At 44.2% G+C, this 21,489-nt stretch overlaps 1 protein-coding gene across 2 annotated transcripts in view; it reads right to left on the reverse strand.

Annotated features, from left to right (window-relative positions):
- The window catches only part of INTS9 (integrator complex subunit 9), a 75,249-nt gene extending 55,376 nt beyond the window's left edge, over positions 1–19,873 (reverse strand). The window contains exons 1-6 of one of the 2 annotated variants that reach the window (XM_054383545.1): positions 19,865–19,873; positions 14,152–14,279; positions 8,456–8,516; positions 5,900–5,962; positions 2,192–2,331; positions 96–182 (exon numbers count right to left, since the gene is read on the reverse strand). In XM_054383545.1, coding sequence (XP_054239520.1) covers positions 96–182; positions 2,192–2,331; positions 5,900–5,962; positions 8,456–8,516; positions 14,152–14,279; positions 19,865–19,873 — 488 coding nt within the window. The remainder of the gene's footprint in view (positions 1–95; positions 183–2,191; positions 2,332–5,899; positions 5,963–8,455; positions 8,517–14,151; positions 14,280–19,864) is intronic. The other variant, XM_054383546.1, reaches the window with a different exon arrangement.
- Positions 19,874–21,489: the final 1,616 nt, after the last annotated feature.

The raw sequence follows: 21,489 nt of genomic DNA on the forward strand, positions 1-21,489 counted from the left end.
GCTTAATGGTCATAGCAATCTCAAATGGCAGCAGCTGAACCACTTTGGTTAGTGTGTTGGGACAGTCACTCTTTTCCGGGTGGCTTGTTCCTTACCTCTGTACCTCCTTGTTCTTCCACATGGAGGCAGACTGAGCCTTTGGCACACGTTCAATAGAGTTCACCAATTCTTCCATGAGAAGTCTGAAAAAATACCACAATTAAATTAGTATTGCAGCCTTTCACACAAGAGAGAACTTTGTCCCAAATGCTTCCAAAATAGCACACAAATTCCAACACTATCAGGCTGTTTTAAAGACCGGTTCTTCCTGCAGAGGCATTTACCCCACATCAATACAATCCTTATGTCACTATTCTGTGCCTCAAGCTCAAGTTAATGCAAATCTGTCTGCCTGCCTGCAACAGCATAGGATCTGGCCCAGAAAATGGCAGGACAGGAGGAATTCCCAAATCTCTCTCCTGCTTCACATGATTTCCTTGGTACTGACTGCTTCTCTTAAGGAATGAGACACAATACAGGAAGATAACTCATTAACTGCTACTTGCTTACCACTTAGAGAAGCCAAGTACACTGTCAGAGTGAACTCTCCTCATTTACAAATGTACAATACAGCATTTGAGGCAGAAAAATGTCAGGCATGAAAAACTGAAAAATTCAGATTCCACTGCCCAAAACTAAACAGTGGTTGTAATTGCACACATGCTTTACCTAGGAAGTGACAGATCTAAATGCAGAAGAACGGCATATGGAATCACTTGCAGTGGAGAAAAGAACACCAAGATACTCTCCAACAAGGCTATGCCTGTTATCTTCAGCTACAGGCCAGCAGTAGCCTAGAGGTCTGCTACTAGTTCATATTTATACAATTCCTTTCTCCTACAAGGGCCTTCAGTTTCTGTTTGTTTTTACACAAAGGAAGAATTACCCTGGTGTGGGACGTTTGCATAGGACCTTTAACAGACAAAGATTCCTGCTCTAAAGTGCTCACAGAGTAGTTTAGATACCATGGCCTAATCTGGTTTCTAATTCTTGAATGTGGAAGCTGTTCTACGCCAGAGATGCACATAGCAAAAGCTCAGTTTGACCTCATCAAAGGCGAAACCTGCAGCCCTTGGTACCAGCTTAGGTAAATAAAGATTGCCAGATTTGATGACTAAGTATTATATGTTTGACTGCATTGTCAGGTCTTATGCTTCTTACTTCAGTCTCAAGTTTACGCTGTTTTTCTTAGTGTTTCTCTTTGGAGCTGAGACATTACGGCTGAGGGAACTGAGGTTGTTTAGCCTGGAGAAAAGCAGGCTCAGGGAAAACCTTGCCCGCCTCTACAATTTCCTGGAAGGAGATAGGAACAAGGTGAGCATTAGTCTCTCCTCCCAAAGAACAAGTGATAGGAAGAGAGGAAATGGCCTCAAGTGGCCCCTGGGGAGGTTTAGGTTGGAGATGGGAAACAATTTCTTCCCCAAAAGGGCTGGGGACCCTGGAACAGGCTGCCTGAAGAAGTGGTTAAATCATCATCTCTGAAGGTGTTTGAAGGACTCGTAGATGTGGTGCTTATGAAGACAAGTTTAGGAGTAGACTCGGTAGTGTTAGATCAGTGGTTGGACTCTTAAAGGTCTTTTCCAGCCTAAATGATTCTATGATTCTATCTTGACTGTCATTCAAGATGAAGCCAGCTTAGATTCCCTTCTAAGGAGGGAAGTGTGATTACATGACTTCCAAATGCTGAAAAACTATAAGACAATAAACTTAGAGTCACTTATTATTGAAAAGATTTGTGGTTTCTCTTTTGTTTAATCAGAGCAGAGAGGACTAGGAGAGAATTTTCATTTGTGGCTTTTGAAGGTTTGAACTTGGCTGTACAGTAATTAGAATCAGAACTGCTGAGGTTGAAAGAGACCTTTTAGATCAAGTCCAACCACTTGAGGTGTCTCTGTCCACTCAAGATCTGCTATCCCACATCTGCTGCCTGGACTACATACAAATGCCTGCTGTAAATGTTGAAGACAGATGGTTACAGAAGTTGGGAAACAGTGAGTTAACACATTTGCAGCACTGAGGACTTGGCTGTCATTCAACTACTGCTTAAGAGCCTCTTTGGAACATTAGATACCACTATTCTACCCATATCGTCCTTTACGCTTTTTCCTTAGCAGTGATGAAAGAGGAGCAGAGAATATTAAGATTTCTTTACCTGCCAATTTGAACAGTGGGCTCAGTGGCATACACTGTTCCAGTGAATCCTGTGTACTCTGTGATATAGGGTAATGCCATCATGCAGTGATAGTTGGAGATCAAGATTACATCTACTGTGGAGAGGTCAAGCAGCTCAGTCTGAAAACAGAGGAAAGAGATAAGCAACATGTAACCCTTTCATGCAGTTTAATCAATGGTTAAAAAAACTTCTTTTTTTAACTTTTTATTGCAGGAATGGAATTGACATTAAAAGAAAAAAAGAAAGAAAAGGAGAAGGGGGGCATGTCCAAGCTGTTCTTTTAAATTAAAAGGATTGATTTAAAAAGCTTCCTAAAATGATTCTGTTCTCAAATCTGCAAAGGAAACCATGCCCTGGGTTTGTCTGTCATGTGATGAAATAGCTGCCATTGAGAGAGGCACGATGAGCACACTTTTATCAAAGACCTTATGTGCGCTTCCTTAGGGAGGAATGCTGCTACTTCAGTAGGGATTTATTGGGGTGCCTCATTTTTCACACACACCCCAGGAGACTGAGGGATGAACGTAGATTGTATTTATTCATATGCTTAAAATAATTCTCATGTTTTCCCAAACTAAATGCTTGGCATCTTCCTCCTTCATGTTCTCTACAGCAGGAGCTTAAGCTCATTCATAGGATCCAACAAAACAGACACGCGGGTCCAGCTTGTTTTGATGTGACAGTTAAGGCAGCAGTTCAGAGAGTGAAAGGAGATTTCACACATTGTTAAAAGAATATTAATTAGAAATATTTACTGGTAATGCTATAACACAGATGCTGTCAAGTCAGAAATCTACAAGATATATGACCTCTAACTCAGTTATTATAGTGCAGCTAATGGAATTCAACACTCATCAAGCACACATTATCTGATTACAAGGCTTGGACCAGCAATTTGAATAAAAAAGGCAAGAAAGTAGGTCACTCGGCTTTTCAGAGGGCTGACACAGTGCTCTGGTGACAAGCTGCTTAACTCATAGCTAAGCATTCCTGGTTTCAGTCCATGGTCACAGCTGACGTGGGTGGCATGATCTCCAAGCTGAGTACAGGAGGTGAAACATCATCCTCAGATTCATGACAGGACCCTCTTATCTTACTAAGCTTGCCAGGCAGAAATATACTCACTACATGGTATCAAGGTTTGCTGATGCCTGCTTCTACTACTCTGGCCCTTCATGGCCTGATTTTCAGCTGTGTGCACACCAGACAGAATCAAATCATTCAGCCCAAGAAGCCATCAGGAGGATACAGACTACCACCACTTCCCAGGCTCAAGCATCCTAGAAGCATCTCCTAATAGGATGAAAAGCGTATCAAATCCAAAACAAAGTAAAATCTTCCCTTGGACTTGTGGCAATCTCACTAAAAGTGCTTATGCGCTGAAGAGGTTTAAAAATGTTTCTTGAATGTGAAGGGAAAGAGAGCAGAAGGTTGCCAAGCAAAGAGAGGGCTGCACCCTGCACTCTGACATGTGGAAGTGTACTCTGCTGCTGAGACAGCCTCTTATCACCTTGTGGCTTCTGGATTACATTCAAAACTTGGCTTTCTCTGGCAGTGGTGTTCCTGGAAGTGATACTGTGATTCTCAAACTAACTGCTTTTGCAGACAAGTTTCTTCAAAAGAAGTGGAATGGAAGGAGACAAAGGAAGACAAAGAGTCTGTCAAACAAGCTCCTTCTTACACTGTGCTGCCAAACACCAGCAACATTTTGACTCTGCTGATGGATTCAGCTGGCCATGACATCTGAACCCTCCTTCACACAGAGGAGCCTGTGAAGATAGAGATGAGAGCTTTGTGTCACTAAGCGATCTGTTTCTAAGGCTTGTGAAGAGACTTGGCACCTATTGGAAACTTTGGGAACCAAAGAATTTGTGATGCCATTTGTATCCCTACAATGATGACATACAGCTTGTTGCTATCTTCTAACTGCAACATGCACTGCTGGGAAAACAGTTCCATTCAGTGATGACACTGGTATATGAAGCAGCAGCTCCCCATCAGTTATACTTAGAGCTACACATGTGGCCCAACAAAGTAACCAAGACAGTCTGCTGAAGCACCCTAAGCCCCATCACAGCCTTGATTCCAAAGGAAATATGGGATGTAAACTCATCCTTCCCAAGATCCAGGCCAAACTGGCACTTTGTAGCAAAACAGATGCTTGCTACATCCCTCTCTTCCACAGCATAGTAACCAGAAAGCTCACAAGCCAGTTGTTAAGTTTTGGGGTTGTTTGTTATATCTGTTCTGGTTGTGGAAAACAAGCAGTTGCATACGGATCTGTTGATGTCACTTGCCAAAACCAGCTCCAGAGCTGCCAGCTTGCTTCAAAGAATCAAAGTGACAAGAGTCAGAAGCTACAAGAGGCAAGTTTCATGGAATCAACAGACAGAAATGCTATTGCCAAAACCCCAGTAACATGACAACCACCTTCCAGGAGTGTTTTGCTGCCCAACAGCAATTGTCTCTTTGAAACACAGAGAAAACATTCCAAAATGAACTGAAAGCGTAATGTTATCACAGCCTGAACGCAGTTGAGGAAAGAGGATGCTATTCCTGGATTACTCCTCACTGTTCACTTCCTGCTCTCTGCTCAACTTTTTACTTTTTCAGCTCTCCTACATACACCCTTCAACTGATCAGTCAGGTAGGCCCAGTTAATTCAAACATTTTTCAATAGTCTTGCTTTCGGCTTTTGTTTAGACTGCAGTATTCTTGGAAAGAAAAAAAAAATCCAGGTTGAGAAGCAGGCACTTGCTGTTGTGCCAGTGGATACAAAGCTACAGTTCTTACCTCAGAGAGGCAGAAGTGAACAGCTAAGAAGGCAGCAAAACTTTGCAACCTAGATTTGCTCCCAGCAGATCAACACATCTGACTGCAGCCCAGTGGAATCAAACAGCAGCTTAACCCCTCAGCCAGCTCCTTGGGGGAGCTCCACTAGGAAGGTCATGCATCTGTGGTTAGAAACAAGCAGCTTTCCTTGTCTTCATTCACTGCCCTTATCTAGATCAGCACAAGTATCCCATCATAACTGGGTTTGACTCAGTCATATTGTCTCTGAAAGCCCCAGAAAAAGGGACAGTTAAGTCTTGGTCTTCTGTGAGATACTGATCTGCTCAAGGACACCTTCCAGATCTCCTTAAATCATTGCCAAAAAGGGTTGTTTCCATTCTTTTTCCAGTGTCATAGATACTAGAGGCACCTTAACAACACAGAGGTTTTAGAATTATTATTTACAGAGTATTGGAGACCTTACAGCAACCTTCCATTATTTGAAGGGGGCCTACAGGATAGCTGAAGATGGGCTTTTGCAAAGACAGAAAGTGATAGGACAAGGGATAATGGCTTCAAACTGGAAGGAGATTTAGATTAGACATTAGGAAGAAATTTTTCACCATAAGGGTAGTGAACACAACAGTGTTCCCAGAGGACAGGTTGCCCAGAGAAGTTGTGTAGGCTCCAAGCCTGGGAAGTGTTCAAAGCCCAGTCAGATGGGCCCTTGGTCTGGTAGGAGGTGTTCCTGCCCATGGCAGGGATGTTGGACCTAGATGATCTTTAAGGTCCTTTCCAACCCATACCATTCTATGGTACCAGTAAACTGGCATGAATCCAATAGCAATAGTAGCAAGTTTCTCTCAGATGACTGAACGGAGTTGGATTTTACAGTAAGGCTTTGAACAAGCTCACCTCTGGTAAACAGAACTCAGGTACAGAGTCTACAAACACATGGCCAGAGCACTCCTTTAGTTCCTGTAAGAAAAGCACATCATAAGAGAAGACAAATTCAGCGCAATGTTACTCCAGTGCAGCAGACTTTACACTTTCAAATACTTTTCATCACAGGTAGTTTCCAGCCAGTTACTACATTATGTTTAACTCCTTTCTAGATATAATTTACTGTAAGCAGATCTGCTGAAATTACTCTCATGAGAGATCATGTGGTGTCTAGTGACAGGACAAGGGGCAATGGGTACAAACTGGAACACAGGAAGTTCCATTTGAATATAAGGAAAAGCTTCTCTCCTGACAGTGGTGGGAACACTGGAACAGGTTGCCTAAAGAGGTTGTGGAGTCTCCTTCTCTGGAGAAATTCCAAGCCTGCCTGGATAAAATCCTGTACAACCTGCTCTAGGTGAGGGGAGGTAGACTGGATGATCTCCAGAGGTCCCTTCCAACACACCACCATGCTGGGATTCTGTGATACTGCTGCTTGACACTTCAAGGGATCAGATCCTCATTCAGAGGAATAAACACAGCACACTGGTAGGTGCTGGTTCCTTGCCTGTCTGTCTTATAAATTAGGAATTTAGTTTTGGTTCCAAATAACATCAAACTTTTTCTGTCTTATTAGGAGCAGAATACAATTTTTAGCCCCTGTCTCAAGGCATTTGATGAAACACCTTTTGGGGGATCTAACCTCCACATGGCTGTTTCTGTTAGATTTATTTCTACTGGATCTCTACTCCTCTACTTCTTCCTCTTTCTTTGAGGTTGAAACCAGAAATCTTTGTCACAAGAAAAGTCAGATTCTTCAGGATTATGTATGAAACAAATATTCCCAGCTCTAGCCCTAACCTAACTCACCTATCACCCACTCTGCCTTCTCATGAGGATGATTCTCTTGCCTGTCCCAAAGTGAGTGGTCTCAGCTAACTTCAGACTGACAGAATTAAAGATTGAATCCAATTCTTAATAATTACAGTGCACCTGCCAACTAATAACGAATGAGCAATTACATCTAGTGGCAGAAGTCTCCTAACCTCATCTCAAGGGAGTTCAAAATGATTAAAACTAGATCACAGCAAATTTCAATGCCTCTCCAGGACTGAAGTTTTATAACTGTCACCCAGAGAGTGCTATAACAGGAATGTCCACTTGGCATGATAAAACATCCCCCTTTGACTCCTTCCTTTGCCTTTTTCCAGCATGGGTCAAAGAATTTACCATTCCAGGCAGTTACAATGGTCAAGGTGAAGGCAAGAGATGCTGCCTTTGAATTTTTAACACATTATTTCCATTGATGCTGTGTGAGTCTAAAGATTTCTCCTGAGCACACGCTGCAGCAGCAGTACCACAGAAATGTAAATACATCACATATAAAAATACACTGACAGTCTTGCCATTCTTTGGACAGAACAGAGCCCAGTGCTCTGAGACCAAGCCTGGGGTTCAGGAGAAACAAATAGCAGGGAATTCAAACTGGGCAATTCCAGTCCTGTCACTGAGCCTCTGCAGCTCTGCAATTGCTAGTTCACATGTTCTCTGAATAGATATGTTACTATTTTATTAACAGAAATGCTGCCTGTACAGTTTCTTTTGTCTCCAATGAGAAGAAGAATCAGGTCTTTAATCTATGATCCTCAGCTGCCTTGCCTGTAAAAATCAGATCAAACCACTTTGTCCACCTCTAAGTCCCCTACAAAAGCAACTATTATTACTGTTTGCCTTTAATGTTCCCACAGTCAGAGAACAGTCTAATAAAACAGTATTTTCTCTACTGATACCTATTTGAAATGGATCTGCCTCTTTTACTAACATCTGACATATTTTTGTGCTCATTGTTCCACTACAGCAGATCAAACTGAATGCTGCAGTGCCAAGTTTTGGTTGAAGCCCCAGATAAATTCTGCCAACAAAACTAACGCAATGAAAAGGGGGGAAAAAGAAAAATTCTGTGTCTCTCATGTAGATGAGTGAATCCTGTGTCTTAGAATTAGGATGCTGGGGAGAATATCCTCCCTGCTATGTCCAGCAGCAGAACACATGATAATTTCAGAGGCCAAAGACACACTTTTCCTCTCCAAGAGATATCCCATAGACAAACCATTCACTTTCCCATAGGTCTCCTGCATAAAAAAGGATCTATCAACCTCATTTATAGGCATGCCATGAATCTTTGGTGTCAGAAAAGTGAGATTGTTGAATAAAAGGCACTCTTAAGAAGGCAAAGTGCTATTATTTATGGAGCTGCATGAAATAAGACAATACCCATACTGATGATTTCTGCATTTTAAGAGTATTTTGTAAAAAGCTAAGCTAGCTCTGAAAACTGAAAAGCCTCAGAGCTGCTATTAGCATTTTGTTTCAAAATGTTCTGCTGTACGAGGACATCATGGCTGGTGAGGGTACACAAAGAAACCTTTGGAATGAGTCAGCATGGAAGTTTTGTTCCTGCAGTGCAAGCTCCTAACCTTTCAGGTAACTTTTTGCATGACAAGAAAATTCCAACCATCAGTATAGTACCTTGTCCAGAAATGTGCTTCCGTCTTTCAAAACCCATCCAGGAAGTTTGGACAGCCTGGGGCTGCAGAAAAAAAAAAGAAAAATTGCAATATGAACGGCATCATTATCAGTTGCTAAAATGATCATCTATCTGATATCACGCAGGACAAGAACACCATTTCTGTCTTGGGGAACTAACATTCTCAATAACGCAGACAGTTTCACTGCCTTCAAGTCATCACTGAAATCACTTTTACAAATCATGATTCTGACACTTATAAGTAAAAAGAATAAGAAGATGACACATGCAGGGAGTTTGCTTTTAGTCATTAATAGTGAGAATTTTGACGAGGCTCAGTGCTGCTTACGTTGCCCCATGGTGAAAGTGGTTGTGTGAGCAGAAGAAGTGTTAGAGCAGCAAAAAACTCAAAGCCTGAAACAACACAAAAGCACAGTGAAACTGTTCTGGGACTGCAGATGACAGACAAATATTCCCATTAGCAATGGCAGGAAAAGATCAATGGTCCAGACTAAGTCATTTTTAGACTCAGAGGCTGTGATTTTATATCCACATAAACCATGGTTTCGTGCTTTGGTCTCTCCCTGAAGACTCACACCAACAGCTGCACAGTTGGACAGACAAAGGGACAAGGTGGTTTTGCTGTGAACTGCATGTTTTAAACTGACAGGTCTGGTACCACTCAGCAATGGCAGGGTCCCCTTTTTCAATTGTTTCAAATGCTAATAAAAAAAAAAAAAAATCAAATTAGATATTGGAATCCTGAGTTTACAGCAGTAACTACTGCAGCATTTCTTGCTGCCATAACTAAAAGACTCATTCATACTTCACAGTGACATCCAATTTTTGTGTAAGCCCACAAACCCACTGTCTGCATAGATTCAAGCAAATCTACAGAAATCCAAAAAAGAACAAGTTCAGAAAACAAGAGAATTGAACTCATCTGGAACCAAGCCCTACAACAGCCTCAGACTTGGAGAGAAAACTTGAAAATCTGCTGCAATGAGATCTGCAAGTGTTGCACAGTAAGCTCCATAGAGGCATGCTTATAGGCTATCGGGGATTTCAAATGTAAAGTCTTGAAAACAGGAAATGATTCAAGGGCTCAGAGGAACGCTGCATTCAGATTAACATCCGTATAAAAGAACAAATCCTAACTGGCACCCCAGAAAGTCAGGAAGAAGGAAAAATGGAAAGTCTAAGACTTAAAAAGTAAAGGCAGAAGGTAAGAGGTGAGAGCAGAAGGCTATGTCATCAAGAAGCTATGCTTAGAGAAGCACAACCCCCTTTTAAGGATAAAAAGTAAGTCTGAAGAAGTCTGATGGCAGAAAGGATGGGTGGGCTAAAATGTACTCCCCACTGACACATGCCAAAGCACAATTTAAGAGCAGTATTTTGAGTATTTTGGAGACTGAGATGGGCTGAATAGAAGTGATGCAGAGAAGCTAAAAGAGCTATGGAAAAAAAAAATCAGGGGAAAGGCAAGAACAAACCACTCTGATATGAAACAGGTTTGACAGATAAAGAGAAGTGGACAGAAACCTTGGTTGGAAGGGACATCCAGATGTCTGTAGTTCAGTGTCTCAAAGACAGCACTAGACTAGGTCAGCCATGGCTTTGTCCATCTGTGTCTTGCAAATCCCTGGAACATGAGACTCCAGAACCTCTCTGGATATGGGTGAAAAGGTTGGAACCCCACTGATGTGAGGACAGGCTGAGAGAGTTCGGGTTGTTCAGCCTGGAGAAAAGAAGGCTCCTAAGAGACCTTATAGTGGCTTTTCAGTACTTAAAGGGGCCTGTAAGAAAGATGGGGACAATCTTTTTTAGCAGGGTCTGCTGTGACAGGACAAGGGGTGATGGTTTTAAACAAAAAAGAGGGAGATTCAGGGTAGAAAGAAGGAAGAAATTGTTTACACTGGAAGTGGTGAATACATTGCCCAGAGAGGTGGTAGATGCCTCATCCCTGGAACCATTGCAGATGAGGATGGACAGGCCTCTGAGCAACCTGCTCTAGCTGAAGATGTCCCTACTCACTGCAGGGTGTTGGGAGTAGATGACCTTTAAAGGTCCCTTCCAACTGAAACCATTATTTAATTCTATGATTCCATGAAACTCTTACGAAAAGCTTCATCACTGGGAGACTAATGTCCAATCTGAGCCTCCCAAGACAATTTGTGGCCACTAGCACCTTATACTGCCTGCCACTGTCAAGAAGAGCTTGGCTATGCTGCCTTTGTAAATTTCTTTGAAGCAGAGGTAGGCAGCAGTTAGCTCTCTGTCTAGCCTCCTCTTTACTAGACTGAACAAGTCCAGCTCCACCCCAATTTGGTGCAGTCCTGGAGTCTAGATCCTAACTATCTTGGAGCCTCCTAAATACCCTCCTCAGTTTCCCACAATCCCTCTTCAATTGGGAATCCAAAGCTTGTGGTGTCACCAGCACGACACAGAGCAGAATAAACTTTTCCTGGTATGCTTGCCATGCCCTCTCCTAATTTAGCCTAGTATGCAGTTTGCTTTATTCATGAAGAAAGAGCACTATTGACTTGTACTAAACCTGGCATCCACTGAAAGGCATACACAGGCTTGTCAAGAAAGGCAAAATTAGCAGAGAGGTCTTGTGTGGGGGTGAAAGTGGAATAAGTAACACAGGACAGAAAGGACTCTTTACCTTGAAGTAACACAGTTCCTGCCAACATAGTTTTGACATTGTAATAGAGTGATTGATTAATCCAAAATAGCTAGAACTGTCCCATAAATAATGTGAGCAAGTGTGTCATGGCTAGACAGGAAAGGTTAAGAGCTTCCCACATGTTCATTTCACCATTTTGCATTTGACTTTGGTACAGGGGAGAAAATACCAGTTGACAAACCTCCTCTAAAGTACATGAACTGGCATAAAGGACCTGGTAGGTACTTTGCCCATGCTCCTGGTGAGAACAAGGACTGCTATTTCCAGGACAAAGTGGAATCTAAGTATCTTTCGATGGGCTTTTTTTGAAGAGTAAAGAACTCTAAAAAAATGTACAGTCCCTTTAATGACACAAACGGTACAGCACTTTCTTCTCTTAGATTAAAGCACAGGCTCTCTAGATGTTTGTTCAAGGAGGGTCCCATGCCAGGTACGACAGGGTTTAGCTACACAGCAGAGATCTTCTGTAGTATCATAGCTTTATGCTTCACAGAAGTCAAAAATCGGGGCATCCTTGTAGACCACATACTGAGACTTCCTGAACTCAAGGGGTCTATGGATCTTACTTTGGGAAGCTCTGGTTTTAAGACAGCAGAGAAGGATAGCTCCTCATTCAGATTTCCCAAAGATCCGTCTCAGCCTAACTGCAAGAAGTAGCACATCTGGTTCTGAGGACATACAGCTGGAAATAACCTAAGATCTGACAGTTACACGTTCCAATTCTTGTGATGCTACATGCTTCACCTGGCTTCACCATGTAGCAGGTCCAGGGAAGAGCAATGAAGTTGGTGATGCTTCTAGAGCACAAGTTTTATGAGGAACGGCTGAGGGAACTTGGCTTGTTCATCCTGGAAAAAAGGAGGCTCGGGAGACACCTTTTTGCTGTCTACAACTACATGAAAGGAAGATGGAGCAAGGCAGGTGTTAAGTCTCTTCTCTCAGGTAGCAAGCAACAGAATGAGAGGAAACAGCCTCAAGTTGCACCAAGGTTTAGGTTGGACACAAGGAATATTTTCTTCATGGTAAGAGTTGTCAAGCCCTAAAACAGGCTGCCCAGGGAAGTGGTTGAATCATCATCCCCAGAGGTATTTAAAAGACTGTAGGTGTGGTGCTTAGGGACATGGTTTGTTAGATTGTTAGTGTTAGGTTAATAGTTTGATTCTATGATACTATGATCTATGATCTTAAAGGTCTTTTCCAGCCTAAACGATTCTATGATTCATGCATGACCTAGCCTCTCACCTGGACACTGATGATACACATCAGCTCTGTCACCTGCCTCTGTTATGTTGATAATAAACATGTGGATTTCAGAGATATTTAGACATCATGGTAATGGAGACCTGATATATAATGGCACAACTATGAATACTACAGAGAGATAAGAATGTTTCAGTGGCAGCCACATTACTCCTCCAGTTTCTAACTCATTTCCACAACTCCCTGCAGGACATCTGTTTTGTAGTGTACTCAAGAGATCAATTACTTGCCCAAGCTTAGAACAATTCTTGCTGTAAGGAGTGTTCAGTCACCTTTCCGACAAGATTGATTGGATTTAAATCCAAGTGTTTGCTCTGATTCCACTGGGCCATCAGGGGTCAAATCTGACATCCTTTCTTATTGAGTTTGAGTCATTTTAGTGCAGACATTCTGGAAGCACTTGGGGAATTCCAGGTTGTGACCTGCAATTTGGCTGTTCATTCCCAGGGCTTGCTATCAGCAGGCAAAGCTGCCATATCCCCAGGGAGTGTTGATGCCTGCAGTTCTAAAGAACCTCTTAAGCCTTTCTTCAATCACCTAATTTTGAAACTTGTTCCTCTCTCAATTTCCTTTTCCTTTGTAGGGTGGGACAAAGAAAATGCAAAGCAATTTTGTCTGTTCCTGGACTTCCCAAGGTTTCTGGATCACTTCAAAAATCTACTACTGCCCCAAAATGCTGTAGTTATCAATTGCATTATGGAATGGGACAAAAATTGACTATCACACTGATACGTCTAAAGGCATCTGTTTCCTAGGCTACAGCAGAACTTGAACATGGCAGTGCTCTGCCATGTTCTTGCAGAGCAAGGCACACATTATCCATTATTTTCCTCTCCAAATATTAACAAATCATAGGAAGTGCTGGACAAACTACTTTAACTTCACCAGATCACTCGGAAAGCTCCCTTTCCCAATCATATTCTACAACTCTCAAACAAGCCTCCTCTGAATCCAGAACGTTGCCCACTTGTTTCTTTGTGGATTAAAGGCACCAAATGGTTTTGGTGAAAACTCCTACTGCCTCCCATCAGCAAGAGTTACTCCTTACCTTTCCAACCCCTCATTTTTGTAATCTGTTTTATTTATGCGAGACCTCATTCACCTTAAATGAATGTCCCAATTCATCTAAAAACCTGATAAAATAGGACTTTGTAGTTAGTATGTGGAACAGGAATCTTGATCTTAGGATTTGCTTCTAGACTCTATTTTTGTTCCACTATTGCTCTACTCCTGTGCCCAGATGCACCGCCCTTTCATTTATTTAATTGTTAAAAGGGAACAATTATGCCATCAAGTCAACTGAGGAGGACAGCTAAGTGCTATTTCACTTCCCTTTAGCCCTTGCTCTGAAGAAAAGCCTGAGAAGATGATGGTTAAACAGGACTTGCTGGGCTCCACACACCCCACCTCAGTTACCCATTTATCTCATCTTGCATGAAGAAGCCAGAAAGATGACAGATATGTGACCTCACTTGTGCTGAGCAGATGCAGCAATACTTTACTGAAGTTTAGAATAAATTATCTAGAAAACCAAATCAATAAATCCATAAAACGTCTCCCATCTACTGAGCCAAAAGACGTTATTTTGATAAAGGGAATTTTTAAGTGAACAAAGTCTATTTATGATATCAGATGACGCTGTTCATTTGTACTCATCCCCTCTCTCCTTCCAGTACACCATTTCATGCACAGCACTCCAGCTGCAACCCAAGAAGACACAGACTAAGTGCTTACAACCACACAATATACCTTTGAACCAGTGGCAATGGGAGGAAATTGAGGGTGGACGTCATGTCCAGTCCACAATCCAGCATGATGGTGGTAGACTTGAACTTGAGTACGTTGCATGGTAAGGTTGGATGTCCTGACAGGCAGTACTGAAAGAAGAATATGAAGATGAGTTACTCATTACTTTTACCAACAGAGTGAACACACCCTGATAATTCCCTTTATCCTCTTATTTTTAAACATGTAGTTTCATGCACACTAGAATAAAACCTGATTTCCTGTGAATCTATGTCTCACAGCTAGTGTGTCCACTAAGATTTCCCTATTGAGAAGTACTATTTTCAGGGTATAATGGTGCAGATTTTCTTCAGACAAGGTTTTCTGATTGCAAGAGTTGAAAAGACGGCATAGCTCCTTTCTCCAGTTTAGGACACGTGTAGAATCTCTTTTCTAACAATCACTTATTTTCACAAACACCCCAGAAAATCAGTTTCTTTAAAAATTAGTCCAACTGGCAAAACTTGGCTGAAATTGGCTAGAAAATCTGAAAACTGCTTGGGGTAGAAACGGTGAAAGAGAATTCCTGCAGGAACACAAGTTTTACTTCCTTCAGAAACCAGCCTAAACAACCAAACAAGGTGCAAGCAGACATCTTCGGTGGCTACTTGGCAGGGATCACCAGAAGAAGCTCTAAGTGTGCACAGCAGCAGCTCTGGGACATGTTCTCACCTGCTTTTTGTCTTGCTAAACGCAGACAGTTCACACAAGGGAATGGACAACCACACCTGAATGAAAGCGTTTGTGTACTGAGAAATCCCAAATGTTTTGCAAGCTTAATGAGCCAGTAAGCAGGTTATGTACAGGGGCACTTTAGCATCATTGAGATGCAGTCACCTCTTGCAGGGAGAGTGGCAAACATTTAACAAGGCAGGGGAGCAGCTGAAGCTTAGAATATGAAAAGAAGTGAATAAAAATGCTCACTTCAAAATACAGGATTAGTAAAGTGAACGTCTGAGCAGAGCACAGCCACCTAAAGCATGAGGATTTGGGTGGTTCTTCAGGTACTGCAAGAATAGGAGATTCAACATCTCAAACAAGTCTTTCGTCTCTCCAAAGTCTGGGCATCTGGCAGCTCAAGGTGGTCAAATTTTAGCTTTTAAAGTGTTTTTTTTTTTTTTTCAGTAACCATGAAAAACATAATTTGTTTGACCATTCGGTGCTAGTTCTTTTTAACATCTTTACCAATGTCTTCGCAAGGGAAACTGAGCATGCCTTCAGTAAGTTCATAGATGACATCAGGTTGGGAGGGAGTGCTCTCTGCTTGAGGGTAGGGAAGCTCTACAGAGGGACCTGGACAGACTGGATCAAAGGGGTGAGGACAACAGGATGAAGTTCAACAAGGCCGAATGTCAGATCCTGCATCTGGGTCACAACAACTCCCTGCAATATTCTAGGCTTTGAGAAGAGTGGCTGGACATTACCGGGTGGAAAAAGACCTGTGTGTTGGTCAACAGCTGGCTGAAAATGCACCAGCAGTGTGTCCACGTGGCCCACTTGGCCAAGAAGGCAAACAGCATCCTGGCCTGTATGAGGAACAGTGTGACAAGCAGGACCAGGGAAGTGATTGTCCCCCTGTACTTGGCACTGGTGAGGTCACACCTTGAATATTGTATTCAGTTTTTTGCCTGTCATTCCAAGAAGGACAGTGAGGTGCTAGAGCAAGTCCAAAGAAGGACAACAAAGCTGGTGAAGGATCTGGACAATAGATTTTATGAGAAGTAGCTGAAAGAACTGCGGTTGTTTAATTTGGAGAAAAGGAAGCTTAAGTGAGACCTTCTCACTCTGCATCTGCCTGAAGCTGGGGGTCTATTACTTATCCCAAGTAACAAGCCATAAGGACAAAAGGAAATGGCCTCAAGTTGCACCAGGGGAGGTTTAGGTTGGTCATTAGGAAAAATTTCTTTATTGAAAGAGTCATCAGGCACTGGAATAGGCTCCCCAGGGAGTTGGTTGAGTCACCACCCTTGGAGGAGTTTAAAAATAGATGTGGTGCTAAGTGATTTGGTTTAGCACCAGACATGGCAGAGATGTAATGGCTGGACTCTCTGAACTTGGAGGTCTTTTTCAGCCTAAATGATTCTGTGATTCTAAGCACTGTGCTAAAACCAGTCTTAGTCATTTAATAAGTCATTTACATATTATGCTTGCTTTCTCTAGTTAACTCTACAAAGTGGAAAGAAGGCAGACTAATAATTTCATTTTCTACCTCTGCCCACAAAACATTAGCACAGGACTGCCACTGTCTGGATTAACAACTCCTTCTTGAATTTTTATTTAAATATCAAAAAGCTACTAAGGGCCAAATATTAAATGAAAAATATCACAAAGACTTTAGTTCTAATTTCACAAAGCTGTAATTATTAAGTCTCAATGCTACATTTTGCCTGATGCTAGCAAAGCTTTAAAAAGCCATGACAAGGTAAGCAGTTGAAGTGAGTAGATGAGCGAGGAGTTCAATTGTTTTATTTGCTTTACATTCTCACCACACCAGAACTTTGACAACGGAAGCTAAAAATCCAAGTAAATACAAAGAAATGAAAGAGAAAACAAGATCTGAACTGCTTTTGTAGCAGTTCAGTATCACCACTTTTAGCAGCAAAACACTTTCTTGCTTGTAAAAAAAAAAAAAAATCATTAATAGGATCATGATGCTGACACCTACAAGCTAACTGGAAAAATCTTCCTTTTTTCCTTCTTTAAAGGCATCTAAAATGATCTGTAGCTGTGGCTGTCATGCAGTGGTAAATGGATTCCTGGGAGTCGATGGACTCTTTCTACCAGATTCAAGTAAAGTGACTAAAAAACTGCCAAGCGCAGCTGCCACTTCTGGGCCTGTACCTCCGTTAGAATTTTAGACTAGAAATCTGAAACTTGGGGCTCTTTAGCCTGGAGAAGACCAGGAGGGAATCTTCTCAACGTTCAGCAAGAGCTAAAGGGCAGGTGGCAACAGGATGGGGCCAGACTCTTTTCAGTGGTGCCCAGTGACAGGACAATGGGCACAAACTGGAACACAGAAGGTTCTACCTAAATATAAGAAAATCTTTCCTGTCAGGATGAGAGAGCACTGGCACAGGTTGCCCATAGAGGTTGTGGAGTTTCCTTAGAAAGATTCCAAATCTACCTGGACACAATGATGGGCAACCTGCTGTAGGTGACCCTGCTTTAGCAGTAGTGCTGTACTAGATGGTCTCCAGAGGTCACTTCCAATCTGTGACTCTGTGGATCCAAGAATGTGAGTGCTTGCACTATACCTGTCTCTATCCATGCTATAAATGTGATTATTTCCACTTAACTTACATTTGTTACTGCTTAAAACAGATCCAGAGATCCCACTTACTGATATTCCTCTTTATTCGCTTATGACTAAAGGCTGGTGGAGCTAACATACTAGGTGCTTTATCTCTTAAATAAAAATGGACATGTAAAAAAGTCAGAAAACATATAAAAGACATAACTATGCCCACCTCAGCTCAAACCTTTCCTACCAGGCTTTGTAAACTGGATGATTGTGTCAGAGCTGGACAGAGACATTAAGGTGAGAGGCTAATTCCAGATACTAAGACTCTCGCTCTCAGAGAGGCAGGTTTCTCAGCAGATACCTGGTTCACACTGAGCATTTGCCAGGTTGGAGCATCTCTGGTGATCTCATGGATGGCAATGTGACAGAGAAAAGAGATGATGGCTCATGCTAGCAGCTCCAAAATATCAAAACCTTGCAGGTTAAAGCCAGTGCTTTTAATTCCAACTGAAGCTAACAAATACTGCAGTGCATTCTTCCAGGACTAATACCACATGCTGACTTAAAATCTAGGGGTAAATTAGCAACTGGATTTGCCTAGACCAAAACAATCAAATTTGTGGGAGTCAGATTTTCAGTGGATTCTACCTTCTTCTGCCAAATTCAGCCCAAGTATCTGAGACAAGAGGATGAAAAAGCATCCAACTCTTTTCCCCCACAATCTTCAGACACATCTCCAGACAAAAAAAAAAAGATGAAATAAAAGATGACTAATCTGGTCTTACAATATCCAGTCCCCAAATTTATACACAGGTCCAAAAATATCACAACATAGATTTCAGACAGCTTGTATTTCTTCCCTTCCAACCCTTTCCCTCTCTCTACCCCTATGCAAGACTCTGGACATTAGAGCCCTGCATTTCCACTATGGTTTTAATTTGAAGATTTCTCAGTTTACTTTTCCCCACTATGCATTCTATCAGCTTCTACCATCACAAATAGAAGTGCTTAGCTTTGCACAGTTTGTCCCACCAGTAGTATTCATCCATGCACACAGACTTAATCGCACATGTAAGATTATGCAGGATCAGGCTTCAACCACCTGCCTACTCAATTCATTTTACACAGTTATACCACAGACAGTGATTTATTGGAAATCTCAAAACAAATCCAGAATCCAAGTTCTACAAAGCTCCCTCAAGACAAACTGCTCAGGCTCAAAACAGAGGCAATCTTACATTTAACATCGCCATAACTTCAGGCTAAACAAATCAAATGTTACACTCAGGTATTTTGAAAGCTGCTTAGGTTTTCAACTCCAGAGAAAGAACTGCAGTACCTTATGTGAATATTTTTTTCTTGTTGAGGTTCATGAAATAAATTGGTGGCTGAATCACAGTATGGTTTGAATTTGAATGGATCTTAAAAGTTCATCTAGTCCAACCACCCCCCGCCCCAGAGTGCGGGGACATCTTCAACTACATAGGTTGCTCAGTGCCCCATCCATCGTGATCTTGAATGTTTCCGGGGATGAGGCATTTACCGTCTCTCTGAGGCAACCTGAGCCAGCGTCTCACCACACTGACGGCAAAAAAAAAGTTTCTTTCTTCTATCTAGTCTGAATCTCCTCTTAGTTTAAAACCATCACCTTTTGTCACAACATGCCTCGCTAAATACCTGTCTTCATCTTTCTTACAGGCCCCCTATACACACTGACAGGCTGCAATAAGGTCCTCCTGGATCTTTCTCCAGGCTGATCAACAAGGTATTTGGGAAACTTTAGTTGAAAAAGGAGCTCAAGAGGAGACCGATAACTTATTTTCTGATAGCTTTCCCTATAGACGATTGTAATACCGGAACCGAAATAGCAGTCAGAAGGATAGTGCACCCTTGACAAAGCTACTTCAGGCTGATTTTTTTTTACTTGCAATTACGTGCATCAACATCACACTGCCGAAGGACAACTACTTTATTATAATCCACGGGGCTAGAGTACAAGTCTCAAGTACGTGCAGCGGGCTAGCTCTACTACTGCTCCACAGAGAGACGCGCGTTTAAGGGTAGGAAAGCACAGAAACATCCACTCCTCCCGAATCCCACCCATGTTCCACGCGATCAAAACCTCCTAGCCGGGGGAGGCGGGGTCTCGGCGGAACAATGCTGCAGGAAAGCCGGCGGCCTGGCTCTGTGCCGTTTCCCACAGGCCGGTGCCCAGCCTCCACCCGCCGCGGTTTCCATCCCCTCAGCTAGATGCCTCGCGCCGCCCGTTTAACAGCCGCTCGCCTGCCAGGCCGCTAAGCGTTGGGCCCTCTCCCTCAGTGCCCTTCCCCACACTCAGTTCCTCAGTTTCCCCTCCCGTCCGGCGGGGCCAAAGCTACTGCAGCCCCGGGGCGACCCTACGGGCGGGCCGTAGACCCCCAACTCCCACACACTCACCAGCTTCATGATTCACCCGGCTCTATTTACTGGGACAATCCTGTCCCCACCTTCCTGCCTGGCCTCCAGTGCACTTGCCTCCCGCTTCTCAGAGCATCATGGGAACTGCAGTCCCGCCACCCTCTCACCAGGATGAGGTCATGGCCGAGCCCTCCCTAAGCATGCCGGAAGTTGTAGTCCGCCTAGCGCTGCGCCCCGCGATCCCATTGGCCCGCCGCGACTCCTCGGTATGTTGGGAATTGTAGTCCAGACGCGGCGGCGCTCCCCGTCACCCTAGGGAGGGGGAGACTACAAGTCCCAGGGTCTCACAGCTGCAGCAGGTGGGAGCTTGGATGTTGATATCAACATGGCGCTTGTCAGACAGACAAAGACAGTCAGTCTGGTGTGATTGAGCCAAGAGAAAAAAAAAAAAGAGGGAGCGAGCGAGGCGGAGGGAGTGCTAGAAGGAGAAGCAGGCGGGGAGGGGGGCCCTCATCCTCGGGGGGGCTGGGGAGGGAGGATCGGCGTCTGAGGGATTTCCTCCCCCCTATTGTTCTTCCCCCTCTGCGCCCCCGTTAATCTCTCCTCACGCTGGGGCGGGGGCGAGCGGGGGGACCCCCCCCACTTCTGCCATTACATGGTGAGGTGGAGACGCCGCCAGCACCCAGAGGTGAGTGTGGGAGGGGGGGGGGGGGGGGGGGGAGGGAGGAGAACGAGAGCGGCGCTTGTGAGGGGAGGGGGCGGGCGGGTGGGTGGGCTGGAGAGAAGGGGGAGCGGGAAGGGGGTCCCCCTTCAGCCGGCACCGCGGCTCCTGCGGGGCAGTTGAGCCGTGCCGGAGAGCTGGTTTCCTCGCAGCGCGGGATGTGCGTGAGGGGGAAAAGCCGGGGCGGGGGGTGGCGGGGGGCGGGCAGGGGCAGCCCCTCAGTCCTGACTCGACCGCTCGCCGGCAGAGTTTGATTCGAGGCTTAGGGTGGCTCTGCTTATTCTTGGCGGAGGAGGAAGGTTGTCCCCGCGAGGCTGCTGCGGGAGGGCAGGGCAGCCTCTGGGCTTTAAAGAAGAACCCTCCATCGTTGTTATTGCCATTTATTTATTTATTGTTATTTTCTCCACCCTTCTTACTGGTGCTTGCTGGAGGAGACCCCTCGTCCCGGGTGGGTGTCTTTTCAATTTTGTGGTGGTGTTTCGGTTTTGTTCGCCGCTGAGTTTGAGGCTGGGCTGGTGCTAGCCCCTGCGCGGCTGCGGAGGGCGTCGAGGGCCCCCCGCTCCCTGTCTCCAAGACCTCGGAGGGGCTGCCCCGGCACGACCCGGAGGTAGCTTGGACGGGAAGGCAAAGGAAGGAAAGAGGCTCAGACCCTGCGCGGATCGAGCCCGGTGCGCCGTGAGGCTCGCAGCCGGCATCGAGCCCGCTCGCCGGGGCACCGTCCGGGGAGCTCAGCCCAGCTGGGGTAGGGGTGTCTGAGAGGCCGCCGTGGGTGTGCGAGGGAGCCGGGGGCTGCTTTCTAGGGGTTCCCCGGGTGCTGTGTGCCTATGGAGGTGAGAGGAACGGGAGACCAAATCCCCGCTGATTCCCCGGACTGGGAGACAGCGCGACGAGGAGGACGAGATCCCTAGGCTTTTAGAGAGGGGTCTTAGGGAGGGCGAAGGCG

Source organism: Indicator indicator, chromosome 9 (assembly GCF_027791375.1).
Source record: "Indicator indicator isolate 239-I01 chromosome 9, UM_Iind_1.1, whole genome shotgun sequence".
NCBI classification, from domain to species: Eukaryota; Metazoa; Chordata; class Aves; order Piciformes; family Indicatoridae; genus Indicator; species Indicator indicator.